The 24,047-nt window shown below is 31.3% G+C and overlaps 1 protein-coding gene across 1 annotated transcript in view; it reads right to left on the bottom strand.

Annotated features, from left to right (window-relative positions):
* The window catches only part of MYO16 (myosin XVI), an 851,952-nt gene that overhangs the window by 339,464 nt on the left and 488,441 nt on the right, over nt 1-24,047 (bottom strand). The window contains exons 19-20 of the mRNA XM_074192022.1: nt 23,605-23,676; nt 18,972-19,113 (exon numbers count right to left, since the gene is read on the bottom strand). Of these exons, the coding sequence (XP_074048123.1) occupies nt 18,972-19,113; nt 23,605-23,676 (214 nt within the window). The remainder of the gene's footprint in view (nt 1-18,971; nt 19,114-23,604; nt 23,677-24,047) is intronic.

Here is a 24,047-nt window from a genome sequence, read left to right as displayed (position 1 = left end):
CACCAAAAGTATCCTTAATATGTTATGTGATAAAGAATTGTTTTTAATCAAACTTCTTTTTTTTTTAATTTACAAGCATTCATTTTCTCTCATCTTTCAACGCTGCTGGAAAAATGAGCAAGAGGGGGTAAAAAAAATCTCCATATGAAATATGCACAGCTAAAAGAAAATCTAAACTGAAGACTTTGAACTTAAAATTTCTAAGCTTACCCTCAAAGAAGAGAATGAGACTCTACCTCCCTCTCTTCTTTGAAAAAGTGAGGAATGTATATGTAGAATATTGAAAAAGTGAGTAATATTAAGTATAGAAAATGGTAGATTTGTTAGTTTTACTTAGTTGATTTATACTTTGTCTTTATTCTTTGTTATGAGATATGATTCCCAGGGTCAGAGAAAACAGAATGGTATTTTGGGAAAATAAGGTCACTAAAATATATCAATAAAGACTAAAAACAATTTATAACTAGTACTTCATTTCAATTGGTTCAAATTTGCACTAGGCTTAAATATATTTGATTAAAAAACAATGACACTATTTAACAGATAGAAGCACCTTTCTTTAAGACCATGAATGTTATGGTATCATAGTTAGTCCAGTCCAACTTCTTTACAAATGAAAGGCTTTTCTAGCTATTTAAATAAATCCTATCTGCCTGTGTGTTTGTGTGTGTGTGTGTGTGTGTGTGTGTGTATATGTTAAGGAATGAAAAGAAAGGAAGCTTATATAGAGGTATTCTTTCTATTTGTGGCTTTTCTGAGAAATAATTGTTACATTCAAATGAATCAAGTAATTTTTAAAAGTCCAAGAAAAAAGTTTCAAGGTCAATAAAAAGGTATTATTAGCCTTTTCAATAGGTAAAGGAGAATGAATGCCAAGATCAAACTTATAATGGAACACTATTGTTAAAGAAAGGAAAAAGAACTAACTAGTTCAATCCTCTGCAACTGCAGAAATGTGTTCTGCATAGCCATGACAACATAACAGATATACAAGTGAAAGGCATAATATACATGAAATAACACAGAATCAACTTAGGAGAGAGTAAATATATCAGAATTTAATTTAAAATAAATTCATCAGCAAGTCTTTACTTTTGGCATCTCATGACTCAGAGATTCAGAAACAGAATTTGCATATTAAGAATAAATTGTGACTTTCATTATGATAAAAATAATGCCATTGACTCTAAGCCCACTTTTATCCTCATCATTGTTTCATACTGAGACCCTTAGTATATAGTGTGTACCAAAAATCTTAGTGTAGTTGTAAATTATTAAAGCTGAAAACTACATTGTTTTTTTGAGGATATCTGTTAAAATCTACACAGGTAACAGAAAAGATAAATTTAAATTCTTATTAGCATCTCAGAAAAAAAGGAGTTCTAAGAGAAGAAGATTGGAAATAATGAATACATAAAGGTTATGTTCTATGTATATATTTCATTTATACATAAAATCCTTGATATTTGAGCCAATAATTCAGTAAACTCAAGGAGGTGAGTGGAGAAAAAAAAACTTCTTGGATCCACTGTGGCTTTAAACTTTGATAATTTTAATTTCATAAAAAAATTTAAAAATAACTGCTTTGATACATAATATATCAACCACATATTTCAGTTTTCAAATTTAAAATAAAATATTTTTTCCCCTTAGAGAACTATAGGGGAAAGTACAAGTGTGCAGTCATAGTAATGTAATTGATTTAAACCTGGAAAAGACTTCAAATGCCATTGAGTCCAAGGACCTCATTTGATAGCAAAGCACAATTAGAACTAGAGAGGGGATTGAATGGCTTTGATAAGAAAGAAGTAAGTGGGGGAGCTCTGATTTGAACTCTAAGCTGTCATCTTCCAATTCTAAATTAATGTTCTCTCCACTGGAAAAGAGTTTCCTAAAATCCTCCAGCAATCAACTCTTTGTCAACAGGTACTACAAAAACAAACTGTGTGAAGTCAGAAGTAAAAAAGTCAAAAGAATGAATTGTCAACAATCTTTTAGAGGGTAAAAACTAAATTGAAATTGGACTAGATCACAGTTTAAGATATTTTTCAGTGTGAGAGAATGAGACTTAATTAAACTATCACTGAAACTTTTGAATGCATTCTAATCAGTTGCTAAAAAAACATTTTGAGTTAATTTTATATATTTGAATTTATCATTACCTGAGGTATAATAGTACCAAGGTTGAAGTATATAGCAGTAAAAAAAAGTCAATTAATCTATTTAGAATTCATCTTATTCATCTTATATTTATCATTTTATGATCATTTTGCAATCCTTTGCCATCATTTAGAATATTATATAAGAGATATTCATATCCAAAATGATATTAGAGATTGAAATACAGAACAAAATGGAAGGGCAATCAGGAGATTTTTTTAAGGTGGATAAAATATTTGTGAATATATATATATATATACATACATATATATACACATACATCTCTTAGCATATATGTGTGTGTATATATATATATATGTATATATGCATATATATATACAAATAGATGGAGTATATGCACACACATACCCACATACATGTACATCTATATGTTTATGATTTAAGTATTAGGAGAGCATTATTCATATTTTATATCATGAACTATATCAAAGTCTAGGTAGACTCATAGAATTAATGTGATCTTTATTTAAAAAAACAACCATACAGCAATACATGTTGAATAGATGTATCTTACCTAAGGAAAACCCTTTATGGGTACAGTTAAATTTAGAGAAATAATTAATTATGAAAATAGTATTATAGCTCAATAATTAATAGTACTGTATATCTAATTGAGTGGGAAAATGCTTTATTTTCCCCCTCCCACCAAAAATAGCACAAACTAAAATAAAATTGTTTTTGTTATGAAATCTTCATGAAGGCATTAATAGCTCTAGCCAAAGCTATTAAGTAAATAAATAATTGAGATACTACACAGTTTAAATCTTTCAGAAAGAAAATCTTGAGAATTTAAAAGCAAATATTACTTTGGGATGGATCATGAGTAATAATTTGGAAGGGAGGGGTTCCAGAAAGGACAGATTTCCTTCTTCTATAGCTCAGGATCCAAGGAAATGAAGTTTCTAAGAAGTTCAAGAATATATTTCTTTTTTTTGGAACTTACCTTTAGCATTATTAGCATTCTTTAATGGTACAAAATTGTTATCATTTAGGCAGAGCTTACATTTTAAAATGTCTTGATTTCCTAATTTACACACACTTTGGACAGGCATCTTTGATTTCATAGTATAAGGAATAGTGCCCATCATAAGGTAAAATGAAAATTGTCACCAAGGAACCATTAAAACTCATTGGAGATAAAGAAAGGCAACCCTGGATATATAATAAAATTCTTCCCTTACAGATATTATATATGGTATATGGAATTGGACAGATTCTTAATACAAAATTGCCAATTCAGACTGCTGTCATGATAATGATCCCATTGTTATTTGTGAAATAATTATTAAAGAGACACAGCTCTGACTTGTCCAGCTATGTTCATCTTAGATGGGACTCCTTTGGCTTTACCATGCCTGTTCTCTTTTAGCTTTTTTTGTTGTTGTTGAAGTAGGGGGTGTTGTCTTCCATCATTAAATTTTGACTTCTTGATAGTAGGGACTATCTTTTTCATATTTGTATATCCAAGGTTTAGCACAGTGCCTGGTCCATTGTGCACACTTAATAAATGTTTATTGATTAAGTGACTTCAACTGTTTCCAACAATTAGACTAAAATGGAAATGATCTCTCTCTCTCTCTCTCTCTCTCTCTCTCTCTCTCTCTCTCTCTCTCTCTCTCTCTCTCTCCCCCACACACACCTTAAAGCTTAAAGGAGGGAATTAATTTTGTGTATTCACACTTTACCCTGTGCCAGACCAAAAAAAATCTCTTTTATGGTTTGAAATAATTTCTCTTTTAATTGTATCTGTAGATATAAATTATAAAATAGAAGCAAATTTCATAATAATGTCAATGATAAATTAAAGATAAGATGTAAATAATGTACCTCTGAATACTCAAAATTTAATAATATTCATACTGCCATATTAAGCTCCTATACTGCATAGATTTAAAATATAATAAATAGATATCTAAAATTGACATCCATTTAGCATTTATTTTTAACATCTCCTTTGTACTTTATATACAAATACCCATTTTCTATCATATCATGATTATTTTCCGTTGTCAAACATTTGAAGGATTTCTCTAATAATATTGTAGGTTTTTCCCCCCCCAGAACAAACCCAAAATCATTACTATTGTACATAGAATAATTGTTTTCAACCTTTTCAACAAAATTACCTGTTCCCACTTTTTTCCCCTCCTCTCCCTTTAACCAAAGAGCTGAGGTGAATTTGGCAAGGTAGAAAGAATACAACCTCTGATGTCAGAGTACTTGATTTGGTGATACTTGCTACCCGTATAACTTTGGACAAGTCACATATTCCCTAGCTCTCTGTCTCGTCTGCAAAATCATTTGAAATTAGATGTTCTTTGAGGTCCTTTTTAACCTCAAAATATATAATCCCATAATTTACCTTAATGAATATTGACAATAAAGTTATTAAATATAGATTCAAATTTGAAGTTACAATGGATTTTTAAAAAAGCATATTTCTCAATATGTAAATTTTGTACCAAATTAGAATATCCAAGGATCCTTAAAAACCACCCAGTCTCCAGAACATACTTTAATCATGACTATGGTAACATGAATCAAATGTTAAGAATTCAGACTATGTGTAACCATAATGTAGTTTTATTAATAAAGAAAATAATATATGATTATTCTTGTGTGAAAAGAAATCACACTTCCCATGCATTTGAAATTCATTTAGAATGAAATTGCACATATTAGATTAAATAAATGAAATGAAATTTTTAAAAGGTGTTTTAGTAAAAATTAAGTAAATATCCTGGTAAAAGAGATAAAAATCACAGTCCCTAAGGTAATCTTGTGGCTTGGCAACAGTGGAATATAAAATAGATTATCATTGGCTCCATCTTCAGGTCACTGGGAACAAGCATTCTGCACACTGATGCTATCTGCTCCCTTTTCCCGATATTCAAAAGCTTAATCTATAACCAATCATAGTAGAAGATCTATAATTTATGAAAGTCATTCCTAAGCACATTTTTACTTGTTTTAAAGTAATTTTATAGTTTTTTATGTGACTGTATATATGTGTCTTTACATGTAATTTTTATTGAGCTAATCCTTTTAATCACTGAAGGAAGGCACAAATGGAGGGAATCTAAAATGTTTAAATAAATAAGATTCATACAGCAGTAAATGTCTCTTTTATAGTCACATACAAGTTGTGAAAATTCAGAAAATTAGTGCATATGCCACTTGTTATCTGTCAGATCTTAGGCAGGTCATTTAAACTCTGAACCTCAGCTTCTCTAGTTGTAAATAAAGATGTGGGATGTGAGGAAGAGAACTAGAAGACTAGAAAGTCCCTTTAAGCTTTAAATTTGTGCTCCTATGATCCTACATTTCATAAACAACATTGAAAATCTTGGATGATAATTTTCTGCAGGAATTTTTTTAATGGAATTTTCAGTGAAACATACCATGTGAGATCCAATTAAAACAAAGAGAATCTTGAGAGTGTTAAAGATTCTTAATATCACTTTCCTCCCACTTTGGAGTCTCAGAACCAAGGAGGTCAATTTATTGTACTCTGTTCTGAGACAAATATCCAAAACATCTAACAGACAAATCTACAGGCAAGAAAGCTCTTTTTAAAAAAAAAAACAGCACAGGTATTCAGGGCTATGAGTCTTGTACTTAATAGAAAACATTTGGACTCCCTAATTACAAAGAATAGCAAGTCTTTCCTAATGAAGGAGTGAAATCTTCCTGAAGATGAATAATAAATTTCTCATTACATTCTTATTAGTGTAGTTTCACTATATTGATTTGAAAGCTATTATTCAGAAAAATATCATCAAATGCAGGCCAAATTTTTATTCATTTTCATAGTTAGGGTTTATGATTTATCATACTCATTTGATACTTTCCTGTTCTTGCTCAGATCAGATAGTGAATCATCAAATATGACATATCTGTAAATTGCTCTCTACAACTAGCACAGTAGACTTTTACAAATTAGTCTGTTGCAAATATGCTGATCCAAATATTTCTAAACTTCTAGAACAGTAGATTTTGACTTGCAAAATATTTTCTTCTACTATAATCACATTTAGAAACTTGAATTGTATACATTTTTAGTTGTACTATATTATCCTATAATTACCTCTATGGCCAGATCTTGGTTGAAATAAAAAAAAACATTAATTAAATCACTTTTATTTCATTATATTTCATTATACAAGGTTCCATTTCAGATCTGTTAGTGTGACATTTACCTCATTTCTGATTAAATGGGACTGAGTTGGGAAGAATCACCTATTTTTTTCTATGATCATTTAAAAAAATCACTGTGAACTGAATTTTAGAGATTTATTATAGGGATGATTTGGAAGACCTATCTTTGTTAAGTTATTCTTGGTATTATCTTAATTTTTTTTAAAAAAGATATCATTACCTGGTAACTGTTTGCAAGGTATGGAAGGGGAGAGTGCGAAGTAGAAAAACCCACATCTCCTTTACTTCATTAGAATATGGACAGTGAGACTAGAGAAAGATTGGTCTCCAATTAGTTATGGATTGTTAGAACAGGTTTTTATTATGAGTAGGGAAAGATGCCCTTGATTTCCAATTGACTTTATTCTTCAGAAAATCAGAGATACCCATTGATCTTCATATCTGAGGAGTGGGGTCATAAGAGAGGTCTTTACAATGAGAAGGTGTTGACTCTACTGAAAGTAATAGATAAGACTTCAAAACACAGGTGTACTTACATTTTTTCTTGACTTCGCTTATTCTCTTCCTTTCCAGGTAGACAGAAGAGCTACAATGCATTGTCTCTTTTCTATCTACTATTCAGGAAAGTTTGTACTGAGATAGAAATTTCCTCTGATAATCTGTGTGCTTGATGGTTCTCATTAAATTTCACCTGGGCATTCCCAATCTCTTTCTAGGAAAATTATGGTGGAATTCAGCTTTCAAGGTATTATAAGGGCAAAGGCTTATAGGATTCAAAGAAAACTGATCCTCAAAAGCTTTAAGAGAAAGATGATTCTGTAACAGCTGTCAAAGGATGAAAGGATAGTTTATTAAATATTTTCTCTTCTTTTATTTCAATGGGTCAGAGGAAAGCATTTTTTTAATTCAGTGGAATGATAATGTCCCTTATTGTATATGTATGTTTTAATTGGAAGCTCATAACATTTCAGTTTTTAGTGTTTTCAGTCACTTCTTGGCATTTCTTTACTCAAATTCTCCCAAGTAAATTGCTAGTGTCCACATTTTTATTACTATATCCTACTCTACAGTCTCATTTCCCTACAACATAAATCTATTCTTGCATACTATGCTAATCCAAGATCTTGTCCATTTACAATGTAACAATCTGATATTTTTCCTAGTGCCAAATGGCTAAATGGAAAGACAAAAAGATAGACACACACACACACACACACACACACACACACACACAAACAAGAGAGTGGGAGTGGATAAATTTACAAAATTGACCATTTGGAAAAGTTTTGAATGAATTTATTTTGCTAGTGAGGTAGTACATCCTATCCAATCACAGGTTTTCCTTGCTTCACTCAGTGCTTCTGTGGTCAATAGAATTCAACTCTATTCTTAGGGAAGTCATTTCATTTTGCTTTGTTGTATGACTTCAGACCCCATGCCTACTCCAGTCAGTCAAAAATGTTAGACTGATCATAGTCTGGGGCAGACAGAACTTAAAGTATTTCAAAGGGTGAAAAATAGAGCAAGGATGAAATAGTGAAAATATATTACCTTTACTGGAAAATAAGTCAACCATATATATCAAACTCAATACAAGTAGGTTGGAGTGATTTTCAATTATAATAACAATAGCAAAAAACATTGAGTCTTCAGAATTTTTATCTTTACAGTGAATTGGATTATATGATTCTGTGGTTCCCTTCATCATTAAAATGATTCCTTGATTTTTTTGTTTTAGCATGGGATGAATTAAAAATGATAATTTCTTACTTCCTTAGTATTAACTAGTAGCTAACTTTTAAAAAAACTAGTTACATACATAAGAGAATTAGTCCAATGTAGTGAAGAAGTAAAATATAAAATTACCATTCAGAAACAAAGGAAGAAGCATCTTTTTATGATATAAAATTAGTATGCTTAAGATTTATTAACAAGAAGAATCATTTACAATTAACATGACTACTGTTGATTAATTAGATATTATACTTTGTTTCTACCCACTTAAGGGATTCTTTAATTCCTTTCTATGTGTATAATTCAAATTAGGTTTCTATCTACCTTTCATTCCATCATTTCTTACATACTAAAGACCTTTTCCATTAGGAATCACCTCTTTCTACTTTCACTATTATAAATATATGTAGCTATGATCTGATACCTACTATTATGCCACCTTCCATTTTTCAAATTCACTTTCAATAAGGGGAGGATAATTTACTTGAAATATGAGAACCTTAAGGGTCAGTGCCAATGAAGATGTTTAGGGCATGCAGTTCACATATTCTCCATAAAATGCTAATTCTTAACTACAATTTCTGACTAAAGAATCCATTAGAGTTTTTGCTTATAAGAGAGATGGTATTTCATTCAGTATTTTAAAAAATAAAGATGAAGATGAATTTCAAATGTGCAAATTTCAGTTTATTTTGAAATTTGAAGTCTTTTAGTTGACTAAAGTCTTAAAATTAAAGACATCTGAAAAAATCTTTTAAAACAAATTCTATATAACAAAGTAATTCAATATTCAGAGAGTCCCGAATGATAACTAAATAACTATTAGTAGAAATTCAAATCTTAAATTCTATTGGTAAATGCTGGTTCTGCTTCTATTCAAAGTGAAATCAGATCAGGTTCATTTTTTAAGTTTTCTCTAACTCTGTTTCAAAAAAAGTGGGAAGCTTCTGATCTTCTGAGTCTCTCCACCAATGCTAATCGATAATTCACCTGTAACTTAGAGTTTGAAGTTCCCCAGGTTGCTAATAGCTTAAATGTGTCAGATAGCATCTGAACTTGGGTTTTTCCAGTTCTAAGATCGGCCTTCCAACCAATGTTCTTTTGACATTTCATACTTTTTAGTAAAATTAAATATCAATCTTACTCTTCAATATAAAGGAAAGCAAAAAAGATTTTTTGGAGGGGGAAAACTTTTTGTTTAATTATTTTCATTTTTCCTCTGTATGTTACCATACCTCTGTATGTTAATATTAAATGGTAGATTAATTTTTAGACATTTTAAAATGGAATTTAAAATAAAACAAAAAAAACTTCCATAACAAAGCACAATTTTTTAAAAAAAAATCTTTAAAGACAAAAATAAAAGGGGGTGACTTAAAGGGAAGCTGGAGAACTATGGAAAATGAAAACTGGGAATTCTCTTCAAGTGACTGAGAAATCTCTCATGAAGTTTGTTCCATAAAGGAAGTTCTGAGCCTTTGCATCAGAGACATGCAAAAGGTCATATACAAGATCTATGGGAAAGTGCTTTACCAGGAAAAAATTAAGGAAGCTTACAGTTGTGCCACTTTCTGCTCTCACACCTGCCATAACTGAGGGAAATGGGCAATTGAATACAGTCAGGAAACAAGACAATCTACTAAAAGGTCATAAGATCCTCTTATTTCCTGTTCTAAATCTGGTAAATCATTGCGGGAAAGATGACCCTGGCAATCATTAAAAAGCTTTCCTGAAAAGATTTAGCAAGACTATAACTTTGTGTCTGGCTATAATGAACAAAACCTATAAAGGAAGATGATATTCATTAGGGAGATAGATCCTGTATCATTGTCAATATCCTCAGATAGTAAGTTTTGACTCAAAAGAAATAATGGAATTGTTTTCATTATAATGTAGATAATGGTTAAAAAATCCTGTGTAGATGGGCCATACCAGAGTATTTCAGCATAATGACTATTTTCCACATATGTAACTATTAGTATGTTATAGTTTTCAGTGGGTTTATTTATGGTTCTTGCTTATTTTTAATGGATGTTCCCTAGAATGAACTTTTGTAAAGCACTCTGAAAATCTTAAAACATCATGTATGTGCTGATTAGTAATATTATCTTTTTAATGTTCAAAACATGGTTAAAATAATGGTTAAAATAAATGATATGCTATACCCAGAGAAATCATTGTTAGCTTCATGGCTTGTATGGAATACGAGAGATCTTTTGCCAATGTCTGCAGAAACATTAGACATGAGCTATTATAATTGGAGATTTCCCAGAAGAAATAGTGAGTAGGGATGTTATGAGACAAAGAGATACCGATATTTTTTCAGTTATTCTTAAAACCAAACCTGGTCCATATAAGCACAGGTGATGACCACAGATATTTTAATTACTAAACACAAAGGGATATATTGAAACATTTGATAATTTTTTTGTCTTCTCCCTCTCTATTATCTCTCCTAGGGCTCATTCTGTTTATTTAATTGTTTCCTTCTCATTTTTATCATTTGTCTTATCCATTAATCAGGCTTATTCTCTAAGACTAGGTCCTGAACTGTTTTCTTTTATTTCTGCATGCTTTCTCAGTGATCTCAATATCTTTCATGGATTCATTAATTACATATATATATAATATATATAAAAACACATACATACATATACACACATATGTATATAAAATTCCCTAATGAACTTTCTAAGAGCCATTCATTTCCTATATCACTACTTGCTTGTATATCCTATGTTAAATGTTCTTTAGGTATCTCTCAAACTCAACATTCCCCAAACAGAATGTATTATGTTCTTTCTAAATCTATCCATCCTCCAATTTTTCTGATTCCTATTGAAGACTGATGCTTACATCTTTCTAGATATCCAGGTTTGTAACTTCAGAGTCATCTTTGACTCTTCTCTTTTCCTCATCTATATAATATCCAATCAGTTGCCAATTCTTATGAAGTTTACCTCCACTATATCTCTTGTACCTTCTCTCCACTCATATAGTTACTACCTTGTTTCAAGTCCTTATTATTTTTCACTTGATCTATTAGGAAGATTCTTAATTGAACTCCTGAATTTAAATTTTTCTTCTCTCCCATCTGTCTTCCACCCATTTAATAAAATGATTTTTGTTAGATACATGTCTAATCATGCCAACACTCTCTTCCCCTCAGTCTCTAAATTACTTCCTATCACCTCTAGGATTGAATATAAACTTTTCAACCTGGACTTTAAAGTTGTTCACAATCTGTCTCTTGCCTACAACCATCATCTTGCATATTTATTTATTTTCCAAGGTTTCAGCATTCCAGTCAAGCTACAACCTATTTCCAAATTCAAGATTTTATCTTCTGTATCCATCTTTTTGCATAAGTTGTTATTCCCAGAATGTACTTCATTCCCACCTATATTTTGTACAATTAATAACATTTTTTAGGGCTCAGTTTATAAGTTTTCTACAATGGGTAACCTTTACTCATATGCATAATTATTATTTCCTTCTCTTTTCCCTCAAATTATGTACATATATGTTATACCCACTTAGAAAAATACAAGTTCTTTGAGGTCAGGGACTGCTTTTAGTTTTGATTTTGTATACCCAATGCCTAACACTTTCATGCATATATATATATATAGTGATAAATCTGTGCCGAAATGGATTATAGAATAACAGCATTATACATATAGAATTGGAAGGAAATTTAGAAATCATTTAATCCAGTGGTGTTACACTCAAATAGAAAGATTTCTAGGTCATATATTTTTGCTATTCAGTTTTTAAAGTTGTGTCCAACAGTTTTGGGATTTCTTGGCAAAGATACTAGAATGATTTGCCATTTTCATCTCAAATTCATTTTATAGATGGGGAAAGTGAAGGAAACAGGTGAATTACCCATACAGCTACCAAGTATCTGAGGCTGAATTTGAGCTCAATTCTTCCTGACTCCAGGTTCAGCACTCTATCCATTATGCTGCCTAGTTTTATTAACTTATATAATTGATATATATATATAATTGATATTATCTATGCTTTATTGTATTATTATTTATTTTATAAATCCCTATTACACTGTGCCCCACATAGGAGGATGAATTTTTAATACCTCTCCCACTGTATTATACTACCAAAGAGAAAACTGACATATATATATATATATATATATATATATATATATATATATATATATATATGTACAAGCACACTCATAGCTATATATAGATAGATAGATAGATAGATAGATAGATAGATAGACAGATAGATAGATAGATATATAATACATGCTATTTCACGGATTCATTGATTTTCAGAGATATAGATAAACCATCTATATCTTTGCAATTAGATAATCTATGTTTCTTTTTCTCTCTTCTCTCTCTCTCTCTATATATAATATATATAATATATATTTGCAGAGAAAGCTTAGACAAAGTCTCTATTTCTGTAAACATCTCTATATAATTAAATTTAGATAGAGTTCTCTATATATTCACAGAAGAGCTCAGGAGTTATAGAAGACCTAAAATTTGAACTCTGAACATAAGATTGCATCATTTTGCTATATATCATCATATCTGGTCAGCCTATGTTAAAGAGCTTCTATTTGAGAAGACAGAGAAGACTATAATGCACATAGGAAGGTCTTTTTAAAAAAGTTATTGTTAAATGGCAATGGGGTTAAGTGGCTTGCTCAAGGTCACACAGCTAGGTAATTATTATGTATCTGAGATGGGATTTGAACTCAGGTACTCCTGATTCCAGGGCCAGTGCTTTATCCACTGTGCCATCTAGCCGCCCCAAGAGCTAGATTCTAATCCAAACTTCACCATAAACTTTTGGTCCCATAAATCTTCTGCTTTTATAGAATTTTAGCACAATTCATCTTTAGATGAATAAAATGAGATAACAATGAGAAAATAATTTGTATGGTAGTTATAAGTTATATACACAGCTATAATAGTTGATAGCAGGAACTAGAACTCTGATGTACTGATTTTCTAATCTGGTACTGTATCCAGTATATTGACTTCTAAAAATTATGATTTCTCCTCTGAATAATAGGGATAATAATCTTGCCAAGCTTGATTTACAGGATTTTCCTGAGTATCAAATAAAACAATGTATTTGAAAGTATTTCCAAAACTCTAAAGCACTCCACAAATGTAAGATGGTATTATCCTAACTTCAAAAGAGTTGTGATTTAATCATTGTGGGCATTTCCTCTACTGGCTTTCAACCCCTTCATGCTTTAATCACTGGTGTGTGTAGCTAAGACCAGAATGATTCATCACCTGGCAATGCGAGTCTCTGAACTTTGCCGGGCAAGTCTTCAGACAGCAGACACATATAGTCCATTGATGACCATATTCAAAGTCTTTCTGGCATGGAAGGGATTGACAGAAGCTTAGCTCTGCTGGCATGGGCTTAAAGAGTCCAAGGTTACCACCCTGCTATGATGAAGCATCAGACTAGAACTTCTGTAGAAGGATATTATAACTATTATTCATGACTAATCATAATAATTTGTGTGGAAATTCCTTATTCTCTAATAATTCTAGGAAGATTATTGTATTTAGATTTATTACTATAGAAATTTACTTTTAAAATGACTTTTTATTCATCTCTTTTGTTTTTACACAATCTAAGATTTCCCCTACATCCCACTCCCTGAAGAAATTTCTTAAAGGGGTGTGTGTGTGTCTGTGTCTGTGTTTTATTTTATTGAAAATCTGCTTCATTTCTCCACCAAAATTATATTTATTCAGTCCCCTAAAATAAACAATGGTAAAAAAAACTCAACCTAATTGTCAAGGAAGCATATAGATTGCTACATTCATAGTGTAATAAATGCTAGTTATCACTTACAGTAAAAATAACAAATATATATAGTGATGTAATGCTGATGATCATATTTGGTGATTTCTGATACCATGTATGTTTTGCTTCCACATTTTTATTTGAGACTTAGAAAAGCAGAGTAGCTTTGACAATTTCAAATATTATTTGTCATATTTATTAATTATGCTTAAACTTCCAATATTTGCAATGGAAAACAATGGAATCTCCCCCCCGACTGTTAAACTTAAATTGAGTAAAATATATGATTTATAAATATTTGTTCCATTTTTAAGAATCATTTTATTTTATAACACATATAGCCATTGTTTTCCAGTGTTTTACTATTGGGGAAAGAATATTGAACATAAATTGCAGCTATATTAAATCTTGTTAGATTGACTATATTCCACACAGTTAAAAAGCATTTATGTAGCTATCAGTTCCAGAAATCTGGACACTATACTGTAAGAAGGACATTGATAACCTTAGGCATCCTGAAGACAACAACAATTAAGCCATTAAGATAAAAGTCCCTAAGTTCATGCAGTATGAAGAGTAGATGAAGTAATTATATGGAGATGTTTAGTCTAGCAAGAGAAGTCTGGGGGAAAGAATAATAGTAGCCGTCAAATTTATGAGGGGGTTGCCATGTGATAGAGTAATTTAAGTTGTTCTTGGTTCTAAAATACAGAACAATGGGTCATAGAAACTGAAAAGAGGCAAGTTGCTTTAGATAGATAAAAGTAAAAAGTCTAGAGAGTTTTGGTAATTGAGATCTGCAAACAAAGGGTGGATGACTTCTTACAGAGATTATTGTAGAGGAAGTCTAATTCAATTATTAACTGAGGCCCATTTTGATATTCTGTGATTCTTATAAAAAGCTACTCTGGTGGAGTCATTTGTATAATGGTTACATTTTCGGGGCCTTACCTATTAATCAGTTCAATTGATCATTTAACAGACATGGATGTCTGTCATTATCCTAACACATGTTTATAGAATGTTTTATGATCTGTAAATTTTTTTCTTAGCTCAACTCTATGAAATAGGCATAACAAGTATTATCAGATCCGTTTTTTGGATGTAGTAACTGAGTGTCAGAGAATTTGAGCAATGTTTTCCAAGTCATATTAAGTATCTAATGTAGGCTTTGATCCTGGGTCTTTTAGCTGCAAGGTCAACATTATTTCTCCTTCAGTCAATATTATTTATCCGACAACACATCTCTTTAGACTGGAGAAGATGCTCAGATTAGTCTGTAACTGAACAATGATGATATTTTTAATAGAAAGAAAAACAAATGGAACAAATATTTATAAATCATATATTTTACTCAATTTTACCTCAATGGTTGGGGGAATTCTATTTATTCCATGATTTTCATTGCAAATATTAGATGTTTAAGAATAATCAAGAAATACACGACAAATAATATTTGAAATTATCAAAGCTATTCTGCTTTCCCATGTCCCAAATAAAAATGTGGAAACAAAACACATGTTATCAGATATCACCAAATTTGATCAGCATTGCATTCATATATATATATATATATGAAATTATTTTTACTTTAAGTGATAGCATTTATTACACTATAAATGTAGCAATCTATATGCTTCCTTGCCAATTAGGCTGAGTTTTTTTTAACAGTGTAATGGGTCTGAATAAATATTGGATAATACAATTTTGATGGAGAAATGAAATAGATTTTCAATAAAATAAAACACACAAATACACACACACACACACACACACACACACACACACACACACACACTCTTGCTTGTGTTCCCTTCTTTCTTTTCATGTATCTATAGCTTCATTTTTTTCTAACTGGTATTGCAATAGCTTCAGCTTCAAATTTTTTTCCTTCTCCAATCTCTCTCTTTACACTGCTTTGCCAAAATGATATTCCTAAATGGTAGAACTGAACACATTGGTTCTCTGTACAAAGAGGTCCAGGGGCTCCCTCTTATGGCTAGGAGAAAATGCAAACTCCTATGATTTGGCATTGCAGTGCTTAGCAAATAGTAAATGCTTAATAATTTTTTCCCCATTCTGTTCCACTTAAAACCCCCATACTATATGATTCTAGGCTACTTATTGAGGCTTATTGCTTTTATTGAATGTTACTCCTCCAGCTAATGTGGCCCACCCACTCTTTTCCATATATTTGATTCCATTTCCCATCTCTGTGCTTTTACAAAGCATATATAATGAATTCCCTCCTTACTTTTTCTCTAGCTTTGTTCAAGACTCAGTTTAACCATCTCCTACAAATCCATCTATTTTAAAAAATCAAGCAATAAACATTTATTATGTTTAGGCATTTAAATGTTTAGAATTTAAATGTAATTTTGTACTTATTTATAAAATTTTCAGTGGAAATTTTGATCCCTGCCTTGTCCTGTTGTCAATCAATTGCATTTACTTTGCATAGATTATTTAATTTGATGGTGCATCTATCATGTTCTCCCACAATGAATAAGTTCATCAAGCGCAAGAATTATATCATTTTTGCTTTTTTATTTCCATCATCTAATCCAGGAGCACACAGTAGTAGCTTTTTAATTCTTTAAATGTTTATTGAATTAATAAAGGAACTTTATTCTAAGGTGATTTGAAGAAAAATTTAAGCCTTTTTTCCCTCCAGACTTGAAAGTGTTTTCTCATGTTTAAAACATATTCCTACTACCTTTTTGTTATATAGTATACAAAACAGCAATATTCTGATTGTTTTAATATTCATATTCTTTTAAATATATGTTGCAGTATTTAAATGTACTTTAATTTACCCTAAAATAGGTAAAGTTTCTGTAAGTGGGGGAAAACAAAACAAAAAAGAAAAAAAGTAATTTATTAAGATGGCAAAATGAAAACCTAAACTGATTATATTTTTCGTGCCATTTTCTAGACACTAGGAACTCTCTCATTTATGTTTTTTAACACTCTGTCCCTTTCCCAGTGTCTTATACACTAATAAATATTTTTAGTAATGAATTGAATATTCCTCAAAGGCTAGCTTTCTTAGTTATGTGTGAAAACAACAAATAATACTGTTTTAAAGTTAGGTAGACTGAGACACATATAGGTCTCTGGGATCTTAAGATTCCCTCTGTTATAGATAAATGGAAATGTTTACATTTTACTCATTGAAAAAATAAAATGGTGTGAAAATAAACACAATCCCTTGAAGTCCTGAGCATTCATGAACCTCTTGCAATCATTTTTCTTTTCTAGAATTAAACTGACATTTTGGTTACTTTTGTTTTGGTTGGATAAAGAATGGGTCTGAAAGGACAAAAATGAAATCTATACTGCTCTCTCTGTCTCTATGTCTGTTATTCTCCTTCTCTCTCTCTCTCTCTCTGTGTGTGTGTGTGTGTGTGTGTGTGTCTCTGGCTATCTCTGCCTCTGCCTCTGCCTCTGTCTTCTCTCTATTCTCTCTTTATAAGAATACACCAATGAATTCTTTGTATTATCATTTCAATAAGGACAATGGATAACCACAGTTCTATTTCCTTCTAATTTATTTCTGCATTGGCTCAGTTGAGAATTTTAAAAGATTAAGATAGTTCTCAAAAAAAAATTTCCCTAAATTGGGGCGACTAGGTGGCACAGTGGATAAAGCACTGGCCCTGGAGTCAGAGGTACCTGGGTTCAAATCCAGTCTGAAACACTTAATAATTACTTAGTTGTGTGGCCTTGGGCAAGCCACATAACCCCATTTGCCTAGCAAAAACCTAAAAAAAATCCCCAAATCTTAAGTATAAATAAAGATAATATATTAAAGGGAATATGTAAATTAATTTTCTAATTTCTAAGTATGTAATCTAAAACAGCAAAAAAAAGAAGAAAAAAGGGAAACAGATTATTAAAGTTTTTAAAATAAAATCTAGGGAATTTAAAAAAAGAAATAAAAAGAAAATTTCTGAGAAATTTATAAGCTGTTAGATTGATAATGGGGTGCATTTTCAAAGATGGTGTTATCTTTTTTCAGCCTCTTTAAATATATAAATAAAATTAATTGAACAAATAGACAATATGATAAATAGCATTTCAAGCTGAAGTTAATATTCACTCATATACAGTTAAATTAATGCAAATTGTTAATATTTGATTTACAGATGAACATCAGTGCTCAAAAAGAAAAGTATTTTCAAGTGTAATTTAAACATAATTTTAATGTTATATTTATTTCTGAGTTTCCCTTGGAATAAGGCATTATTTCATGGGAATTCTTTTAAAACATTAATTGATAAATTTTTCAAAAACACTGAGAAATTATCAGTCTAGCTCTACAGTTAGTAGTAAGTTAACTATCTAAAATGATTTATTAAATATGATGATATGCAGAAAATACAGAACTACTCCCAAGGCTTTTTTTTTCAAAGACAAGGACACTTTAAATATGCATTTGATGGCCCCTGAATACATTCTATTTTCAATGACCTGCTCTAATGTCATAATTACTGACAAGAATATTAACGAATCTGTGAATTGACTAAGTGCCAAGCAGACATATAATTTTTAGATCATTAAATAACCCTGTAAAGCTATTGCTTAAAGATGATTAAGCCAACAGCCAATAGAGAGACTCTTTGTCAAATAGCCCACAAATTACGTGGAAAAAAAATAAGAGGAAGTATTACTATCTCAAATATATTGTCAAATTGGAGCTGAAAGAGTCATAGAATATGCACTAAACTTGAGTGCTGTAGCAGGTCTTGGTTTGTATTCAGACCTCAATCCAGACTCATAAATTTTTGATACTGCTTGATGCGCAAATGGCCATATATATCTTGGGTCCAGATAGAGCGTATTTGCATATTTGCACATGACAAATGATTTGATTCATCCATCAACAGCAGGGTGAAAGCCCTGGAAGAATGATCAATAAGAAGCTCTTAAGTAAAACCAACTTGTGATAATGAAATGTTATAATGATGGCTCAACCATCAGGTTCCATAGCATTTTGAAGCATGGTTATTTTTTTAAGTCAAGTTCTTATATTGAATATTACATGAATACCTGTAGGGATTGGAATATTATAATATATCTTTTACCTGTTGTGGTCATCTTGACTGTGGAGGTAGCAGTTCATAGTATTTACTAAAAAGTTAAACAAGCGGCTATATATTGACTTGGCCAATAGGTCACGATAAAATTCAGCAATTTCTACAGTATGTTGTCTTGTTATTGTATCTCCTATAAAAAAAATAAAGAGAAAGAAAATAAGATACAATCTTAAGGGCTTTCTTACCCCCAAACTGAACTTTTAACAGCTCATTTAGGATTCTAGAAAATTTTAAATCCCAAGTAAATATCTTCTTATCAATAATATAGTGTTCTGTCTAGTGCTTAGAGGAAATCCTTGTTCAAGTAAATGAATGGAAAGATGAAGCAAGGCTGAAACCAATTGCCATATTGGAATCTAGCCTAATTGTGATTTTTAAGGATTCTTCAGCTTATGAATGATTGCAATATCCTTTTTTATAGGTGTTTAATTTGAGTATTTCAAATGCCTCTGTGTGTTGTGTAATTGAACTTAGTGAACTTTGTTGGAGCTAACTTTTGATGAACTTTGCTTCTAACAAGGTTTCTAATAATATATGATGATTTATTTGAGACTTATCATCTATTAATAGTCTGTGTAAAGTCTTTATATAGATTTCTACTGAAACCAATTAAAAAACTCAAAGAACACATTTTTACTGATCACCAGTTATGTGAAGGCACCATGAGAGATGCTTTAATTATAAAAAAATTCAATCATTGCCCTCAAGAAGTTTACCATCTCTTTAAGCAACATGACAAAAATATAGAAATTCAAATAGTGATATTTTTTTTTCAAATGGCAGTTTAAGCCAACAACCAGAAACCTATACCAGGGCAGAACAAGATAACTTGATAAGTGACTCACAAATAATAATTGCTCTAGAGGGGAGAGATCATTTCAGGATAGGATATTTCATCCACATTTTAGTGAGTTGAAAGGATTTGTGTTGATTCTGAAAGTTTAGGCAGACTTTTGAGAGGGAACAAGAGTAATTCCAGAAACACTAGATATTTGATTGGAAAGCACAGTCATGTATGGAAAGGCCATTTATTGAATAGTGGTGAAACCAGATTGCAAAGTGTAATTAGGTTATTTAATGAAGCAGTGAGCAACAAACCAAGAAAGATAAATTTCAACAAGATTGTTGAGTACTTTAAAGACTTGATGAGTAATATGGGAATGTCTGGTCTGCAGACCAAATAAGGTCCCTTGTCTGGGTGCTGTCAGGGCAACTGCAGAGAGGACTCAAAATTCAATAAATCTAGTAATTTTTAAGGGGTAAAGACAAAATGGTCCTAGGCAGAAAAAGAGGTTTCCCCACCCAAAGGGTGGAAAATAAGAGGCCATTGAATTTTTTATATGAATAATTTGGAAGTATTTTTTTAAGAAGATAAATATCACAGTTGCATCATTCAGAAAAGTTTGGAAGGAAGAAACTGGAGGAATGGAGATGTTTTCAGCTTCTCACAATAAGATAGGTATGAAGTGAGAATGACAGGAACTGGAATTGTGGCAAGGAGAATGAAAAGTAAATATGTGAGTTTCCCCTTGGAATAAGGTAGTATTTCACAGAAATCCTTTTAAAACATTAATTGATATTAATATATTTTTCAAAAATACTAAGAAATTATCAATCTATCTAAAATGATTTATTAAATATGATATGCAGAAAATACAGAACTACTCCCAAGGCTATTTTTCAAAGGCAAGGAAAAATTGCAAGAAGATGAATAAAAAAAAATGTGAGGATCTAGCTGAAATTAGATTGCAATGCAATTGCAGTGGGCCAATTTCATAAATTCAGAGAAGTTTTGTAGGCTTCCTCCTCATAAATTAATCATAAAGCATTTATTAATGCTTTATGATTAAATATCTCTTACATGGAAAGTAGAACTAATATTTTGTTGAGGGAGTACTACATGTTCACAGATAGTAAATAAATGGAGCAATTTTAGTATCTGTATGTATATAGGGGAACTGAACCTCTAAAATTTAGGAAAGGCTTTCTAAAAGAGATGGTGCTTGAACTCAGACTTAAAGAGAGGTATAGATTTTAAGGCATGAAAAAAGTCAACAAAGGATTGATCCTATTGGGGAACTTCACAGGTAACCTGAAAGTGGCACTCAGATATATTAAGCAAATGAAATTAGAAGTGAATTTCAAAAGCAATTGAAAGACTAGGTAAGAAAGAAGAACAAGGTCAGTGAATGGAGCAGAATAAAAACAATGAAAGGAAAGAAAAATCTATTCTAAATAGAGGAGTTTTAAGAATAGTATCTTATTGATATCATCTCAAGTAGAGCTAGAGTTATGTGTGGAATAAATACTGAACTTGGAATCAGAAGACTTGAATTAACTTTCCAGTTAAAGGTCAGAGTTTTTACCAGATACTGCTCAGATGGATTTTACTTGTAAGATGCTCTCTCCACTGATTATAATTTCTCATTCAGCTAAAATTCATGAATATCTCTTCTCCAAAGTAAAAGTGTGTGCACCCTCATGTTCTTTCAGTTTAAAACCCATTTCTGTACATGTTTTAGAAAACATCAGAAGCCTTTTCTTAGCAAGAGTAAAAGGCCTTCCTTTAAGTTCTTCTATCTTGCTTCCTCCAGTCTTAAGCTAAAAAGAAAGTGATTCTCAGTCCTACATGCTAAGTTCTTCAGAAAGAAACAAAAATAGGTTCCTTATAGCTAGTTCATGTCTTTAGACTTAATATGAACTTTTACTCAAGGTCCACGAATTTGGTTCAACCTGTCAGAGATCTCACTCTAGTTAATAATGTACATTCCAAATACCTATGAATTTTAATCTCTAAAGGTTAGCCTACAAGGTAGATAAAGGATATTTGCCCAATAACCAATGAAGAACTCTTTTAAAATTCCTTTTTGATTATCCAATTTTCCTTTGTTTTCCCAAGTTGATGAACAGGTTGGGGGGAAAAGAGTATAGACAAGCTAAACCCTAGGAGGAAAGTCATGGTTTCTTCTCACCCGCTTTGCACCATTTTTTTCTTAGATTTTTGAAACTTTCAAATTTAGATACTATCAGCCTAAATCTCATTTGGGGCTTTGGAATCATGTCCATATATCATGGCATTGTATAATTTCTATGATCAAAATTTGATGGTGAGTTGCTGTTTCTTCTAGGTTAAAACAAAAACTTACCACTTTGTTATTTAAATTCCTCCATAACCTGATTTCAAGTAAGCTTTCTTTCCTCATTTCATAACTACATTCTTTCATTCACTAGGAATTTCCACCAAATTAGATTTTGATCTATTTCCATACTTAGCATTACTTCGCCTATCTCTGTACCTTCACACAATTTTAGTACCCTCCCTTTTTACTCAGCACCCTCTTCCTATTCAAAACAGCATTAGGGGTGGAGATAGTGGAGAAAAGTCAGGAACCTCCCTGAGTTCTTCTTAGCTTCCCTCAAATACACCATTTAATCAAGTCTCTAAACAGATTTTGGAGTGGCAGAACTCACAAAAAGACATAGTGGATCAATTCTCCAGCTTAAGATATCTTGGAAAGACATAAGGACAGATCTTTCTCACTCAGGTGTAGGGGAATCATGACCCTGTACAGTCAGGTGTGGGAGAAGGCAGTGGGAGGCTCTCAGTCAGGGCACAGATCAGCAACTAAGGCCCCTAGGTCCCAATTCAGAAGACCAGTAGAACAATTGAGGGACCCCCAGACCCTGCAAAGATGGCAAAATGTGAGCCTTAGAACCCCACAACAACTAGCAGGACTAGGCTGAGCAACCCCAGGGAAGTGGGGAAGACACTAACAACTGAAACATCAGTGTGGGGAAAGTCAGTGAGCAGGCCTCTGACTCCTCCCACCCCAGTCCAAGAAACTTGGTACAGTACCCCCCATAACATAAGAGGAGAGCTTACCTTTTAAAACCATGAACTAAGCTAAACAAGAGTAAGAAACAGAAAATAAGGCTGAACCCTAAAGTTACTATGATGATAAGGGGGTATAAAAAAGAATTTTAAAAAATCAAACAGAAAAATTAGGGGGAAAATGAGAGGTGTATGCAAGAGAGAGTCAACAAATTAGAAAAGTACATAAATTGACCAAAGAAAATAAGTTTGACTGAATTGACTAAATATGGAAAGAATACAAACCTTTAAAAATGGAATTGGACAAATGGAACAAGAAAGCAATTCTTTTAAAAATAGAATTAGTCAAATGGAAAAGGAGAATGAATATATTTCCTTAAAAATTAGAATTGGGTAAATGGGAGCAAAAAACAACCCAAGTATTCCTTTCTATTATTTAATAAATTTTTGTCCCTTTTCAAGTTACTATTGTACTGGATGACATATTTTTTAAAAATTCACTTATAGTGCCTTGCACATGGATGATGTTTAATATATATTTAGTGAAGAGAATTGTTGAATTGAGTTGAAGTGCATTATCAGAAAAACAGCGAATAAATAGTGACTTACTAAAAATGAGAGTCTGGATTCAAATACCACACATCCAGACTTACTTTCTACATTGTAAATAGGAATAGAATTGGAGATAAGAAGGGGTAGAAAGATTTAAAAAAAAAAAAGACACCTAAATAAGAGTTCCCTAATAGAAGTCTAAATGACTCCAAATTTCAAAGTATATAAAAAACTTACCTTTGAAATACTGAATATCAGTTGTTAAGGCAGATACCAATTCATCTGATGATACCTGGAGCATTGCAGCCACTAAAATAAAAAGTTAATTTATACAAGTATTTAGTTGTATGATTTACTATATCATTGTATACATTCTGCTCTGAGAGACAAGTATGAATTTGATACAGAGGCAGTTATATAGATGTTATGAAAACTATATATATATATATATATATATGTATATATATATATATATATATGTATGTATAAAACCAAAACCCAGAGACTAGCACTACAATCACAATTATTAAAAAAGGAAAAATCAGCATAAATAAAGTAGTTAGGTCCTTAATTGAGCCTTGTGGTTCTATAATTTCTATTATTATATATTCGCTCTCTCTCTCTCTCTCTTTCTCTCTCTCTATATATATATACATATATATATACATATATATATATTA

The sequence above is a fragment of the Macrotis lagotis genome, chromosome 6, assembly GCF_037893015.1.
Source record: "Macrotis lagotis isolate mMagLag1 chromosome 6, bilby.v1.9.chrom.fasta, whole genome shotgun sequence".
NCBI classification, from domain to species: Eukaryota; Metazoa; Chordata; class Mammalia; order Peramelemorphia; family Peramelidae; genus Macrotis; species Macrotis lagotis.
This window is presented reverse-complemented; position numbering and strand designations above follow the sequence as displayed.